We start from the raw sequence: 17,238 nt of genomic DNA on the forward strand, positions 1-17,238 counted from the left end.
TTTTATTATTTTTTTATTTTCTTTTTTTTTTTACTAATAAATACCTTTAAAAGTCATGTTGTGCAAAACAGTTAGAATGCATGCCAGGGATGCAGTCCGTGGCTTCTGTTTCTTCAGACAGTTTAACAAAAAACCCCAAAAACCAAAAACAAAAGATAGCAACACTAATAAATATGTATAATTTAAACATGAACCTCTACTAATATAGATGTACTGTATAGCAAAACAAAGCATACTTTGCTTTAAGAATAATGTTTCTGAATACTTTATAAATGCTATCTGTGGTATCTTTCATCATATAATTTACAATGTTTGGATGTTAAAGGAAAAATTGTTGATCTAAAAAATGAAATATACACTATATATAGATACAATTTATACCTGGACCTTATCAGGTACAAACCCCACTGTTGCTAAAAATGCTGAAAAAAAAAGAAAATGGCATTAACCACAATCACATTTTCCATAAGAGATTTTGAAATCTATACAATATATACATCTATGTTTCAATGTGAAAATTATGTTCTTAAATTTCAAGGTGTGAAACACCTCTGCATAAATGGAGGTTCATATTAGTAACTGGAACTAAGCTGGTAAGAGTTTAAAAAAAACCATCCACACATTTTTACCAAATTAATGCGAAAGTGCTTCAAAGTACTCAGAGGGCTAAAGATTATAGGGTGAGAAATACCAGCACACTTAGGTCACATGAAAAAAGTGCACCAGAATTAGTTATAAATGCTTAATTAAACTGTCAGCTAATGCATGCAGCTTGATGCATCAGAGGGATGCACAGCAACTAAATCAAATTTACACGAAATTCCAAACACTTACCACTGCATTTTAACCTTCATATTTTACCAGTAACAACAGCTGATTATGCACCTCTATTTAAACACTGTACAGTTATACAAAACAGTTCAGCCCAGAGCGACTCTGGAGTTAAAATAAGAACATGTGCCAAGAACTAAACAGTAGCTTTAAGGCGTCTTTGACAGTTTTCCTCAAAGCAAATTACAGTTATTTTAATCGAAAGCAAATGCTACTGCTTCTCTAACTCTGAAACATACAGAAGATGATCCTCTGGTGACTTCCCATGTGTTTTGCTAAGATGAAGTTTAACAGCATGCTTGCTTGCAAAAGTCCTGTTACAAAGTTTGCACTGATAAGAAGTTCCGATATCTTCCTCTGGAGATGACGTCACCAGTTTTTCCGATGGTGACTTTGCTTGTGCTATCTGACTGTTAATCTGTTCACTGGACAGTTTGGACAAGTCTCTTAACCTGAAACCCAGATGTGATTCAAGATGACTGATATAAGTTGAAGGAGTTCTGATCTGTGAAGCACAGTCATTACAAAAGAACACTGGGTGCCCAGTGTCCAAATTTTTAAGGAACTTAGTTCCCCCCGTCCTTCGGAGCTGGTATTTCACATTGGCTAGCCAGTGGCTAATTGTGGTCATTGAAAGTCCCGTAAACCTGGAAATGTGCATTCTTTCTTGAGGGCTCAAGTCCGACATGATGTATTTACCCTCTGAAGTCTGCCGCAAACTAGCTGCAAACTGGGCCTGCAATATGAGCAAGTGCTGAGGGTTCCAGTTAGACTGACGTCCCTTCCTTTTTTGAGCTGGTGTACTCTCTTCTGGTTCCTCTATTGTGGTACCATCAATGTCAGATTTCTCAGATATGCTGGAAGGTGTGGAAGATTTTGATGTGTGACTTTCTGTCAGGTTCTTCAGCATATCAGATATATCTGACAAGGCATTCTCGCGTAGCGGCGAGTTTGACATGAATGACACGACTGCAGATGTCTTTGCTGTTGTCACTGTAGATGAAGAAGATGCAGAAGATGTCGATGTAGATGACAAAAGCGCTGAACCCAAAGAGCAGCTTTTGTCACTCTTGCCTTTCGTCAAATCTATGGGTTGGTCATTGTTGACATGATAAAAATAACGGTCTAAGTGGTCTGGTTTTTTGGACTGTAGAGGTGGGGTGGCCACTGCAGCCTTTTCTGCCAAACTGTTGCTCATTTTAAACAGCATGCTCATTGGATCCAAAGCAGGCAAAGATGGCTTTGCTGCCTTCCCAAGATGAATATTCATGACAGACTGCAGTGCACTTAATGGATTTACAAATGGCTGTTCGGGGGGGTGGTCAGTAATGATAGCTGTGCTGCTATTTAAAGAACTTACAATGGACTTAACAGGCTCCTTCCCATTTTCCACAGGTTCTACAGTTGGACTATCCTTGCAACAATCTCTCTGAGGGACTGGGCTGTTCTGCTGGCTTTTAAAGCCACCATCATTGGAGGACTCCATCTTAAGGGGTTCACTGACTTCACTACTGCATGGGGAAGGCGTCGCACGCTTTATTGGAGAAAACTTTCCTTCAGGCTCTTTCATTTTTTCCTCCACTTTAGCAACCTTCTCAGTGACTTTCTTTACCAATTCTTCCATGGCGTGAAAGTTTGTTTTTGGCACAGGTGAGGTCTGGCTACTTGGAGGAGACACCAAGGGCTGGTTTTTAGTTGGTGATGCTAGTTCATTGTTTCCAAACATAGGTTTTAACGGTGTGCTCTTCCCAGATGAGCCCAACGACAGCTTCATCATATTGGGCAGCTGATAGGCAGCATGAATGCTGGGATAGCCACCCCAGCTTGGTGTGCCATTCTGGGCTTTGTTTATAGCTGATGTAACCGTGTTTTCTAAAGACTTCAATATATCTAATCCCCCTTTAGGGCTTTCTTCCAGGTCATTTTCAGTCAAGTAATGGTATTTTGAGGAGATATCATACTTTTCCTCATCTTCACTTGACTTTTCTTTGTCTTTCATTTTGTCATCAGCAATGCTTCTTTCTTTATCTACTTCTTTTTTTATTTCAACATTTAATTTAGGGGAAACACTAGAAGGTGTATTGGATGGAGACGTAAAAGTGGTGGCAGCAAGGGGCACAGACTGGACTTTCTCATCTACTAAAGATGTTATTGTTGGAGTCGCTGGGGCTTCTATAATAGGCTTCCCTTTTTTCATGGCAGAGTTAGTGACTTTAATAAAATGTCCCGTCACCATCATGTGAGCTGTGAGTTCCTGCAGAGTGTCATGTGAGCTTCCGCACTCCATGCACTTCAGGATTTGAGATTTCCTCGCCTCAAAGTGCCAGGCATAGCTGGCACCGTTCTGGTGACCGTAGCGATTATTTGGCGTAATGTAAGGATTAGAATTCTTTTGAAGTGCATCATTGGTATCTGAGATTGTTGCTTTTGGTGTCCCACCTGTGGAATCTGGAGAACTTGGAAGTTCAAGCTCCAGTGATGCTTTCTTTCTAGTTGCTGGGATAATTTTTGCTGCTACAGGTGTAACAGGTTCCTTCAGAGGCACTTTTTGGTAGTGTTTTGTTTTGATCATATGAACACTCAAATCCTGAAGAGATTCAAATGAATGACCACAGTACATACACTTTAAAACTTTCTGGGCATCTTCTTTCCCTTCCATTTCAAGCAAAGAACGTTTACGAGGTTTGGACCATCTTTTGGGATTATTGTTATCAGTTTCATGGTTGTCATCTCGATAATGTCCTGTTTCATTCATGTGCACTGTTAATTCTACTAAAGTATCATAGGCAGCACTGCAGTCTTTACACCGGAATTTACTGGCTCCAGTAAATATAGAGCCATAAAGCTTACTGCTTTGTCTGTACAATTGAACTGTGCTAAAAAGACTTGGTTCAGGAAGAATTCTGCTCTGAGAAACTTGCTGCAGTGTTTTAGCCATAGCAGTCTGGTGCCAGTCAAAGCTGCCACTTCCACAACTGCTACTGCTGCTGCTGCTGCTGCTGCTACCATTGTTCTTTTCTGAAATTGGCTGGTGAAGGTTCAAATTGAGATTGGACCAGTAGGAATTGGAGAGGAAGTTATTATAAACAGCTTTCATTTGCTCTAAACTATCAGATACAGTAGAATCTTCCAGTGGTATTGAGACCTCCTTGCTCTCTTCCTCATTTTTGATGGAGCTGCTCTCAAAGTCTGCCATGCGATCACTTGTCTCACTGATATGTGACTCACTATCCATTTCATGGCTAGAAAATTCAGCTGCTGGAGAGTTTTGGTAGCTTTGGCAGTTCTTACTGAAGTCTTTTTCTGGACATGCATATTTTGCTGAAGGCTCCCCATCAACTGCATTTTCATCAGGTTCCACATCTTCTTCCACCAATGCTGCTGCTTTTAGTTCATCTGAAACATAGGCTATGATGAAGAGAACAAAATGCAAGTTAGTTTCTGCTGGGATATGATGAAAAGAACAAAACACAAGTTAGTTTCTGCTGATCATACTTTTGCTTAAATGTTTTAGCCAAAGTATACTTATTTGTAAAATTGAACAGTTAAAATCTAGTGTTTCTTCAGAGCAAGAAAAAAATCTGCTCTTCAAATATAATTTGCCACCTTATTCTTCTCAAGGGGCAACAGCTTGAAATTAAAACTAAATTTGAAATTAATGAAGCACATTCTGGAGGTGGCATTCATTTCTAAAGTAATAAATTACTTGTATCAACCTCAGAGACAGCAGTTCCTGTCTGTCAATTAATATGTCTTATGCTTCTCCTACCCCTAATGCATTTCTTAACAGACAGATTCACAATTTAAATTAAGCAAGCATTTTTTGCTCATTACAGATTTGAGATTCAATCTTTAATACAGTACAACAAACACCAAAAATTTCTAGAAAGTAAAAAAATCCTCAGCTGCAATAATAAAAAATTGAGTTTTTTAAAGTTACCATTATTAGTAGTATTCCTTTTTAGAGTAGGAGATGGTAAAAGCAGGTGACGCAACCTTTTGAAACAACTGACTATGAGCAATTTGAGGATATTCATTATGGGAGTAACAAATGACCTATTCACATTTAAACCTACCTTTCTCAATGTGAAAGCCCATGCAGAATTATGTCAGGAGCTAGTTCAAGGAAATTGGTATGCTGCACTCATTCTTGCTGTATAAATATATACAAGACCTTCCAGTGGACCTTACAAATGTCAAAGTGTTTGCTCTTTAGACTACTTTGTCAATATTTACTCAGCATAAGCTACACGGACACCCAACAGGGATCCTGTCTTCTTTCCCCACTCAAGTCATGCAACTGGTGATGTAAATCTAAGATACTATTCCTGAACAGGATAGTTGGGAACTGACAGTAAACAAACAGGTTTTTTTCCCATGGTGTTTCTGTGCACATATTCTACATATTCTAAGTATACTAAGTTTTTCCTTTTTGCAAAAAAACTATGGAAACATTAAGAGAAGGATCATTAACTGATCAAAATGTTCTATTTCTATATACTGCATTAATTTACAGCTAAGCAAGAAAGCAAAAATACAGCATGACTATTCTGTATTAAGTGGAGTTTAAAATTTACTTACAATCTCTCACAAATAAATTTATAAACTTTGAAAAAAACCAAACCAAACAAACCCAAACCACATTACCAGTAGACCCTATGGTTGAAGACACTTAACTTTAGACCTTCTCTGCAACACATGTGGAATGTGTGGATATCTGTATCTTAAACACATCGAATAATCTATAGCTTGTTTATTCAGGCAGAGAAGATATAAGTTTACACCCCAAAAAGACCTAATTTAACCAACAGAGTGAAAAATGTAGAACAGTATAGTCGATATCACACATACAGTATTGAACCTTGCAAATTTCTTTCAGGGAAAATATGTATAAATGTTACCAGAAAATCACAAGAGAGAAAACAACTGTTAAAGTAACAATGAAATCAGGCTTTTAGTTTCACATGGAGTATTTCTTCATTCAGTTAGGTAATACAAAATATTAGCTACTGTTCTTTAACATGCATGAAGGGTAGCAAACCTTCCTCCAAGCATGGAAAGTTATAACCTGATCTTCAGAACAGAAGTTAAACCTAAGAAAGCACAAACATATCACATAAGAACAACACAAAATAGGAATTAGGTTATTTCAGCTCAGATAATTTCAGTGCAGAAAAGGTCCTATTTTTAATGTTTGGGAGAACACAGTTTGAAAAAATTTGAAACTTTATTATAAGATCTTTCAAAGATGATGATACAAAGGCCAGACTTTAACAACAAGTTTATGATTTTTCAAAATATTTTGAAAAAATATTATTGATTTATGTATATTATAGTCATGCTGGCAATTCATCCCCAGGATCAGCACCTATCCTGCAAATACTTGCGAGGAAACCATTACAAAGAATCTTATTAGGTGGATTTCATTCAATACTTTCATTCCCTATGGATGGTACAAATTGCTTTTCACCTTAACTATTTGTTCCACCATGTTTCTGAACTCTACCAACAATTTAAGCAAAGGAGACCAAAGCAGTTCAAATTACTCTCTAAAGCCGAAAAATTTTGAATAACTACTGATAATGTGTAAACAACTGTCTATCAACTACCTGCCAACAAGGCTGGCATATCCCAGTGATATAAATAAGGATGGATGGAAAGAAGGAACAACAGCATGAAATCTATGCTTCAACAGCAAACATACCCTTTTTCTTTTCTACCTTGTGGAAACAGTTTTTCTTTTACAACTCCTGTTCCTTTGCTTCTGCTGTGAAGCTGAAGAATAATTCTGGTTTTATGAGGTAAAGAAAATTCAAGGTTATTGCCACACTGCCTTCATTATAATGATCTCACTCCCACCTGCAGGCCGAGATGGCACACCAAACCACTCTGAAGGTATACCTGTCTTTTGTCCTTTTGGTCCACTGAGCGCTAGTGTGAGCATGTGCCACCCATTCCCGCCTCACATCCCACACCAAAGCCCTGGGATCTGTCCCTGCACATGATGGAAAGTCCCCATCAACATACACAAGGGTCACAAAAACAAGCACAGAATTAGTCTGGGTTTCCTTATATTTTTATTTCTCTTACTGATGAAATCTTACAGATTTTGTTTGGACTGAAACACTTGTACTGTCACATTCACAGTATTTTTAGAGCGACTTTTACATTAGGGAAAGCCTCCAGCGTGCAGCTCATTTAAATGTAAATCTATTTACCTTTCATGCTTTCTTTGCCCTTTTCACCAACTATCAAGCATATTTGCGTGTTAACCAGGAGCTGCCTCCTTTATAGCTGTTCTCCTTCCTAAGCTCAAGCTGTGAAGCCAACTTGTGACATCAGTCTTTGATCCAGAAATGCAGGAAATGAGGCACAAATGACAGCATAGAATTGAACCCAGAAATCTGCAACTTGGATAAACTACAGCCTGAACAACTCCTTCTGCTTTTTCCCCTATACAAAGGAGAGGAGGGATGAAACACAACATCACTCCCAACTTGTTCAATTACCCCCAACTTCCTCAACCAAAGATTTAAGCAAGAGATGAGGCTGCCCAATGAAATATCTTAGCCTAAGATGTAAACCACCATCCTAAACTGGAATTTATACCACTAGCTTCCAATTCCTTATTCCAAGGGCCTTCAGGGAAATCCAAGGCAACCCAACAAGTCCCTGACCAACTTGCGATGGCAGACTTGGGGCATACTCAAAGGTCCTGCAGTACCACTACAGGCTGACATAGGCAGGCTTTTCCTCAGAAAACCTAATTAAATTGTTACCAGCATGTGGGACAGAAGAAGGGAGAGGGCTAAGGCCAAACTTCAGTCCTTAATGCTCTGAAGCAGACAGTATGGGATTCAGTACAGGTATTCATGGAAAGGAGCACATCTGCAGCTGAGGGAATCTCTGATCCCTCCATGCCCCAGCAGATCTCGCTCAGGAGAGAGAGATGATCTATATCATGTTTGAGCACAGATGAAAGTAACAGAATCACTGCAACAGAAAGAAGGACAAGGAGGCCCAAAAAAGAGAAATTTCTTGTTTGGTTGAGTACATACAAGAAAAGCAAAGAGAATATAAAAACAGAAAACAAATTCAGGAGGTGATGCTAAATAATTTTTTCAGTGAGATTCACTGCCTGGTGGAGAAAGTGTCTTTAAGAAGCACTGTCTCCAGCACATTGTTACTCAGCTGTTTCCTTCTTATAAAAATAAATAAATAAATAAGGCTTGTCTCTGACACTTTTTGATACTTTTCAAATGTTTGAAACAGTGGGGTATCTGTTGAATTCTTCTTCAATGCCTTGACAGAAAAGTCGGATAGAAAATAAAACAACCCAACTTTAAAGCCAATTCTAATAGCAGAATAAGTTAGTAAGAATGGAAGTGAAAGAAATTAGGTGGTTCTGGATTTTGATTTTCCCAAGTAAAGGAGGAAAAAAAATTACAGTTCGAGAAAAAGTTCTCATTTTACATCTCATTTACATTTCATCATTCATTTACTCATTTTCATCATCTCATTTACATCTCATTTACATCATAGGGCAACATAAGCCACAGAAAATTGCCTGCGAGTTGAACAGTGATGTCACTATGACATAATATTTTATCAAAATGGAAAGCAGTTCCCTAGCACACTCCCCAGTTTATACAGAAGGCGAGGATATCAAGGGGGTTCAGAAACCTATCACAGGTGCAGCCACAATAAGGTTGAAAACAAATATTTCCCTTATTAATGTTTGCTGTAATTATTAACTGAAGTGCTAAGTCATAATGAAATTAACGCATTTGATATCAATACATATCAGTAAACTGTGGTATAATGCAATTCATTTCCACACAAGAGGGAATTACCTTCATAACTGAGCTATGGATCATTTCCTTGCCAGTGAAATAAATTGTGACCCATCACTACCCAAAATAATCTACATATTATATATACACCAATAAACTCACATACCTGGCTCCACACAGACACCAGAGATCTACTACACAAGAGCAGAGAAATATCTCCATCTACTACATCTCTGCAGGCAGAGGAAGTCTTTGTGCAGCTAAAACAATTCTTACTCTACTGATGTCCCAGGCCTAACTCAGCAATGTTCAGAGGTGCTCACCAGCACAACAGCTACTGGCTTGAACCCCAATGGCTGGAGGCCCTCTTCAGCAGAAAGAGGAAAAACATCAAATGGTTTTCATCCCTTCCACAGCAATATCCACCCAGTGATGCAGTCAGACACATACCTCCTAGAGTTTGTATGGAAATACAAAACCATAGCATTAAAGGTGTACTTTACCGTTTCCAAAAAAACAATCCGTTGCACAACTCTTCCCTTATTTCCTGAAAAATGCATCTGAGACCATATATTTTGGCTTGGTTCTATCCAAATATTTAATTTCAATACTTATGAAATGTCTTGTTTTAATCATGTTTTTCTGCAAAGACTTCTTCTCCTAAATCCATTAGCTTACTGGGGTATATTTCATAGAATAATTGAATGGTTTGGGTTTGAAGAAACCTTGGAGCTCATCAAGCTCCAATCCCCTGTCATGGGCAGGGACAGCCTCCACTAGCCCAGCTTGCTTCAAGCCCCGTCCAACCTGGTCTTGAACACTGCCAGGGATGGGGCAGACACAGGTTCTCTGGGCAACCTGTGCCAGTAGCTCACCATCCTCACAGGGAAGAACTTCTTCCTAATATCTAATCTAAATCTCCCCTCTGTCAGCTTAAAGACATATTTAAACTAGCATACAAGCTCTTTACTTTAAAAAATACCAAAACATTTAAATATGTCCATGGCAGGGGGGCTGGAACTAGATGATCTTAAGTTCTTCCCAACCTTAACCAATCTTTGACTCTATATTCTTCTCCCATGAAAAAATGCTTAACTTCAAGTTTATCAAAACCATGCAGCTTCTTGGAAATCTTTGGCTTTAACCAAACAGCTTTTCCTTTAAAAAATTACAACCAGCTTTATTATTTATTTACGTATGGTTTGAAATCATCACGTGATACTAAGTGTCATCTCCCAAACCATCGATTCCTCAAAATCCTGAACCCACATACATTTCACACTTAAGAGCAGGAAGACCATTCATAATAAAGAGGGGGCTCAGTCTGAACACAGGTACAGAGAAAGCCAAGACAGAAACAGCAGCATGAAGATTATTTGACTTTGCCAATGAACCTTACTCACAAAATTAATGAACAGAGGCAAGAGAAAACCAACTCACTGGATGGAGTCAATTGAAGAACTAATGCAAATGAAGGCATATAAAAGAGTTATATTAGTCTGTTAGAAAACTCCCACTCCACAGGCCTTCCACTTACATGAAGAAAAGCAAGCATTTCATCCACAACATGAGCTATTTCTGTACTGAGACTGACTGATAATTCATGTGTAACTGAAATTGTATTTGAGACTTCACTATTCGGTAGAGATGTTAGCATATTCCTCATTAGGTAACAGAAACGGAAGGTATGAGGGGCTGCTCTGGGTACATGAGGGGCAAATGACAACACTGTCTCTAAACAGGCATGGCAATACTGATTACCCAGCACCTTGACAGGGACATTATTCCTGTTAGAAAGGTCAAAGGTTGTGTTTCTTAGAGGCAGGACTGTCTATTATGGGAGAGAAATGTTATTTCAAAGTGGAGAGGTCAGCAGTTCTCTCGCACATTGGCTGAAGTTGCTGGTAGCCTGCACTGGTGCATGATCCTACTGCAAGACTGATTATTCTGCCCACTGGCAAGGTCAAGAATATTAATTTTGAACATGTTAATTTGATGTGATGTGCATGATTAATGCTTGTTTAGCTGGATTTTTTTGTATGTTGATAAATCTGCAGCCTTTTCATGCCAGTAAGAGTAGTATTAAGCTGCTGGGAATCAGTGTGGATGGATGCGATGTAGCATGCCCTTCTAATGGGTGGCTATCATTAGGCACGAGAAACTTTGAAGTGTACTTGTGTTTGTTCCTTCATGAGGATACTGCAGCTGCCTGCCACAGAGGGCTCAGGAATTGGCCAGAGGAAGCTGGCCAGCTGCTCTCATCCAGCATCCCAGACTGGAATTACATTTGGAGCAACTTCAGAGAGCTCAAATCAACTCCAAATGTTAAGAGTTGAGGATTACATGGACAGGAATACACAGCGAAGAGATGATAACAAGAAATGAGTTTATATGTCATTAAAGTGGCAGTCATCTAAGCACAGAACAAAGCAAGTCTACAGTAGGCACTTTTTCCTCCTCTCATTCCCATCTCCCCTGAGTTTTGTGTAGTTTAAAGGAGGTTACAGGATTCAGGTCTCCTGTTCACTTTAGACTTTATGCTGCTATATGAAATGCATCATACAGGCCACCTACAAATGAAGAGAGTAAATATTAGAGTCATAGAATAGAATCAGAGAATAGTTAGGGTTGGAAAGGACCTTAAGATCATCTAGTTCCAGCACCCCTGCCATGGGCAGGGACACCTCACACTAAACCATGTCACCCAAGGCCTCATCCAACCTCGCCTTGAACACCACCAAGGATGGAGCATTCACAACCTCCCTGGGCAACCCATTCCAGTGCCTCACCACCCTCTCAGTAAAGAATTTCTTCCTTACATCCAATCTAAACTTCCCCTTGAACCTGTTACCTCTTGTCCTGTCACTGCCGTCCCTGATGAATAGTCCATCCCCAGCATCCTTGTAGGCCCCCTTCAGATACTGGAAGGCTGCTATGAGGTCTCCAAGCAGCCTTCTCTTCTCCAGGCTGAACAGCCCCAACTTTCTCAGCCTCTCTTCATACGGGAGGTGCTCCAGTCCCCTGATCCTCCTCGTGGCCCTCCTCTGGACTTGTTCCAACAGCTCCATGTCCTTTTTATGTTGAGGACACCAGAACTGCACACAATACTCCAAGTGAGGTCTCACGAGAGCAGAGTAGAGGGGTAGGATCACCTCCTTCGACCTGCTGGTCACGCTCCTCTTGATGCAGCCCAGGATGCAGTTGGCTTTCTGGGCTGCGAGCACACACTGCCGGCTCATGTTCATTTTCTCATCGACCAACACCCCCAAGTTATAAAACTGCTATTAATTCTGACAAGGGAGGCATACCTTTCTCTGAAATCAATATAGATATTTGTTAAATGGGAGATTCCCATGCAATCCTCACATTCATGTATTATCTCCTTCATTAAATATACACCTGAAAAAAACAGGATGCCATAATATTAAGTAGTGGCTTAGAAACAACTTAGTGCTATTGGACAGCATCATTCTACTGAGGCGTTCAAAAGCTTCCACAAGTGTTTTACTCTTCACAGCAATCCTATGGAAGAAACATTCTTATCCACACTTTATAGCTGCATACCTGGAAATTCAAAGTTGTTAAAAATCACTTGCCTCGTGCCAGACAAGAAAACAAGTAAATGAGCCTGTAACTCCTGTAGGTTAATATATATTAATTCAGCTATTTACAAATAACATAAGATGGCTTAAGTTTATAGTTCTGTTCCTATGCTTCTTCACAGTGTGTTTATGCGAGTACAATACATGTGTATAATTGAAAATAATTGCCAGTTTTCAGCTTAAACAATTATTAAGGATAAAAATACTCAGTGAAATACCCACAGGTGTGTGTACTCTACAAAACCCAGAGTCTCTGATTACAAATCTCCTCTGAGCCAAGCTGCTGGGATCCAATAAATGCTGAATCTGCAGGATGCCAGCACGCTTCTTTTCACAATGGGGAAAATAGGAAAGGTTTTCGAAGTAATTAGAAGTATTGTCACAAGTCTCCTCCAAAGAGCTTTCTGCTCCCAGCACAGAGCAGGACTTCAGTTATGCAGTGAATGCTGGTTCTACCAGACTATATGTAACATGATGGATCATGCCTCTCTTCTCCAAAGCTCCGCTCTGCCTTGATTCCTGCTCAGGGCTTAAACTCCCTGAATTCAACCTGCTGAGCTGGGGTTTTTTTGCAAGATCTGCTCAAATTATCCACCCATCAAACATAACACCACTTCTCTCTAACATGGAGAAGAGCACATGGTCCTATCTGCGTACAATTCTATGGGTAGGATTGCGTGAGGATCCGTCTGAGATCCATCTCACTCGAAGAGCTCATCTGACACTTTCTACAACGTTTTGACAAGAAGGGATCTGAAGATAAAACCACTTTAATTGAGACGCAAGGTCCAAGTTACTCCCACGTGTAATGAACAAAACCAGACAGACTTTTAACAATACCTCTTCGCATAAAACTTGCCTTCAGATATCAATATTGTACAGTCAGAAATGAATGATATGCTTATGCGAAGCTTCACAGGAGTAACGGTTCAGAGGCTATGCCTGGTTAAGAAAACAGATTTTAGGAGGTTTGTCCTCAATTTGCAGTCTCACATGCACAACACAGCAGACTCACAAAAGTACCACAGCTGTGGTGAAGCTGGAGAATATGTCCCACTGTATGCCCACAATTGACTACCAGAGGCAATGCAGGATCAAGTGGAAAGGATGAGAAACATTATGGATTCCAGTGACAACAGAAGGACCCTCCTTGCTGTCACATTTTGTGGAATCAATCTCCTTCCCACCTTTTGCTCTCTGGGAAAGTAGAGATTTTAACAGCCCCTATGAGCATAGACCTGGAATTTCTGGCTAATCCTGCTGAAAAGGGAAAAAAACAACTTTTTGGCCTTCCCCCTCACCACACAAACAGCCTTTCACAAGCACTATGAGGACTAGATATCAAGGAGGCAAATGGGTAACAGGCACTGTGACTTGGTTTGAGTCAATTCAGGCTCTAGGTGTTTGGCTTCATCAACACTCATGTAGTACTTTCTCTTCCTTCCCTTGTCACCATTCTAAGTTCCTGGGGAAAGGATGCCCTTCCTCCAAGTACACCAAAGTTAAAAATTTACATCATTTGAAGGAGCATAAAGTTCCTTGGTATCCCTTAGGAAATTAAGGGTCAGCTAACCATCCACAAAGGATGATCCCATTAGGGATCCAAAAGCCAGGCTCAGACTGTTGAAGTAAACAGTTCACAAGCAGCCCCATATTCTGAAAACTTTCACATACGCTTAACAACTATAATTAGTATGTCCGTTAGGAACAGAAAAAACTTACCTACATTTGCTGTATAAATTATTCATCATGAATAAATGTGATCCACTCTAAGTAAGACAGAAGTCCTTTTCCATTGGTTTCCAAAACAGTCGTTTGGTGTGAAGAACTACACACTGGTTAGAGTTTCCCACTCCAGACAAGCAAATACTACAGTGGGAAATACATGTTCATAAGCAGAAAATAGCTTCACGTTGTGCTTTCATCCTAATTTTGATTTGGAAGGTAACGTTTGTTTGTTTGTTTGTTTCTTGACTCTGTAGAATTTTTCTAATCATAGAATTAGCATTTTCTCAAATGACAGAATCTTCAAAGGATAAAAAATGTTTGGGATTTTTTGTTTGTTTTTGTTGGCTTATTTTTGATTATTTTTGGTTGGTTGGGTTTTTTTTGTTGGGTTTGGTGGTTTGTTTTTCTGTTTTGTTTTGGTCTGGTTTTTTAAATGTATGTCATAATCAACATCATGGTAAAATGAAGCCAAATCCTCTTTATGAACTGGTACTAAAACATAGTGACACAATCTCTGCTTGATATCGGCATTTGGGTGGCGTCTTTTAATCACTTAAAAGCACATGGGGCATTCAACAAACTAATATATGATTCACAGCCAACTCCAGGATAAGCAGGCATGAGCATAAAAGTTCTCAATATGGCTCTAATAGCTCTTAATTATTATAATCCTTCACTGAGCAAACAGATGTTGTACGGGAACTTTAGTTTCTTCAAATGCAGTAATCAAACCATTCTGCTTCTGCCTTGCCTCTTTTCAGTAAATGCTTTGTATAGTGGAGTGGAAATAGCAAATGTAGTGACAAAATGACCGTTTAATTGTCACAGAAATCTGTTTCTGAACAAAACTGATGTTGCATTTCTCTTTACCCACATTTCTCAAAGTCTTCTGATTATGGTTTAGCATTTTTTTAGACTAAGAAAAAAAAAATCTTACACCTTCCTTTCTGTAATCTTCCTACATCTTTGGTTGCTTCTTATCTGTCTCAATCTTACAAGTTTTACAGAAACCAGAACACTGGCTTTCTATTTGTGTTTAACTCTACTAATATTAACACACACCTCTGGAGCTGCAGCCTTCATTATGAAGCATTTAAAAATCAGGTTTCCACCTAAAATGCTTCAGTATATTACAGTGAGTCATTCTTCTTGAAGATTTATTCATAAATGATCATGACTAGCTAAGACATTCAAAACGTACCAAAAGACCTTCAACCCAATCCTTTATTTTTCTTGCAAATTTGAAATTCCCACCGAAGTTCTTTAGACAGTAGTTTCAATAGCTATTTTGGCTGCAGTGCCTCCTTACAATAAAGTCCATGCAACTGTGTAAACAGTATAGCAGAAATCCAAATTATTTCAATCACGATTTCAGCTATTGTGAACTTGTACTTATAATGAAGTTTCTCCATGAAAAAACGGAGTTCACTGTGGACCAACAAAGCTTTGTGTCCTTTCACAGTTTTTATTCAGCCCTCATTTAAGGAAAACAGCTATTGACTGCAATATGAATCTTAAGACTCAGAGAAAGCAGGGATTCCAAGGATTACCTCTATGAGATGGTCGCAGTTTGTTTTGTATGGATAGAAAAAAGAAGCCCTGAATATTTATTTCACTCATTTACTAACTATACTAATATACGCTTTTATAAATGAGTCTCTGTCTAGCACTAGCTATTGAACTGAACAGTATTTGAATAGGAGGGGTTTGCTATAATACTATGCTAAGATAATGTGCTGGAAACAAATGGTTCACTGATTCCTGAATAGAAAATTTGCTGAAAAACCCTAAGAACTAGAGGATGAGGGGGAGGGGATTAAAATGTCACTTTAGAGCCACCAACCAAACTCTAGTCATTTTTAAAAGATGTTCCTGTGGCACAATATGAATAGTTTATAGCCACAATTGTGAACATTTAATGTCATATAAGAAAAGTCACTTGTCAAGAGCCTTTCCTTTACAAGCACCCTCATCATGACCTGTGTTAATGAAGTTAATTGAATTTAAGATCAATAATGGTTAATTATTGCAATTTGACATTCTGAGATAAATGGCTTTAAGACAGAGAAATGTGTGTGTATGTGAATTCTCTCCAAAGAAGGTGAACACATTACAGCCTAAGAGGGATCACACAGTCCTTCCATTGATCCTGGTACAATCTGATCGACCTAATCCTCTGATGAATGTGAGCTTTTCACAGCTACAAGTAAATGTTCTACAAGACTACTCTAACCCTTGTCACTGACCAAATCTATATGAGCTGTACACTAGAAATCTATTGAGATAGATTAAAGAACTGCTGTAGAAACAAGAGATGCTTCAATAAAGATGAAGTTTTATTATACTGACTATTAATGTTACATGCAGTATGCAATTATGAATGCTTATGGATCATAAGAGTTTAATTTTGGTCAGTTAGATGTAAATGATCATAACTGAACAATAGTATTAAATTAAAAAAATACCAGGTTAAAAAAATCCAACAACCATGTTGAATTTGATGACTTATACATGCATGTTGAATAAGAAAGTGTATTTAAAATCATCTTTGAAATGTGCAAGAAGATGCTCACAGACAGGTATTTATTTCCTGAAGTCATTCACCAACCTACTTCATCTAGGGTTTTTTTTAAGTTTACTTTCACAATAGTTCCTCAACAGGAAGACATTTTTTCAAACATGTTAGTAATGATATTCTTACATGCATACTGAACAAGTTAAATGACCACTTACAAGATTTATAATGACAAAGTAAATGTCAAGGAAAAAGTATTACTGATTGCAGAGCACTGACAATAAAAAGCCGCTGAAGAGTTCTGTCAAAATGTAAGATTATGCAAAAACACTATTGAGAACACTGCTAATCATCTGCTCTTGTCAATTACTTGAAGGGTATCTGACAGCATATTTACATTAAACACATTTCAGTAGCAAAATCGTTAATGTTGTATCAGAATATTTTCATTATCAGTAGAAATCCTTTAAAAAGTCCTTTTGCGGCATAGCATTATAGCAGCAGTGATGTAATATCTATTGCTGTATCAGGCAAGGGTATCTATTTCATGCTATTATAGCTGCATAACACTTGAAATAATATAACCAAAGACTAAATATACATGTAATATGGCAATTTCCGCATTCCTGTACCCAGCGCAGGTACTTTCAAGTAACAGCTTTGTAGGAGTCTCAACCTAAGCACAAACGGATGATCTGTCTTTGGCCATTCTTTTAGCCTTTTACTCCGTGTGACTGTATTTTATTATGGCAAAAGACATTATCAAGCA

General features: G+C 38.6%; 1 protein-coding gene across 1 annotated transcript in view; it reads right to left on the reverse strand.

The window, feature by feature from the left end:
- Positions 1-1,042: 1,042 nt before the first annotated feature.
- The window catches only part of TSHZ3 (teashirt zinc finger homeobox 3), a gene marked incomplete at both ends in the record, with an annotated part of 62,682 nt that continues 46,486 nt past the window's right edge, over positions 1,043-17,238 (reverse strand). The window contains one exon of the mRNA XM_080638416.1: positions 1,043-4,239. Within this exon, the coding sequence (XP_080494542.1) occupies positions 1,043-4,239 (3,197 nt within the window). The remainder of the gene's footprint in view (positions 4,240-17,238) is intronic.

Source organism: Psittacula echo (genome assembly GCF_963264785.1).
Source record: "Psittacula echo genome assembly, chromosome: Z".
Taxonomy (NCBI): Eukaryota; Metazoa; Chordata; class Aves; order Psittaciformes; family Psittacidae; genus Psittacula; species Psittacula echo.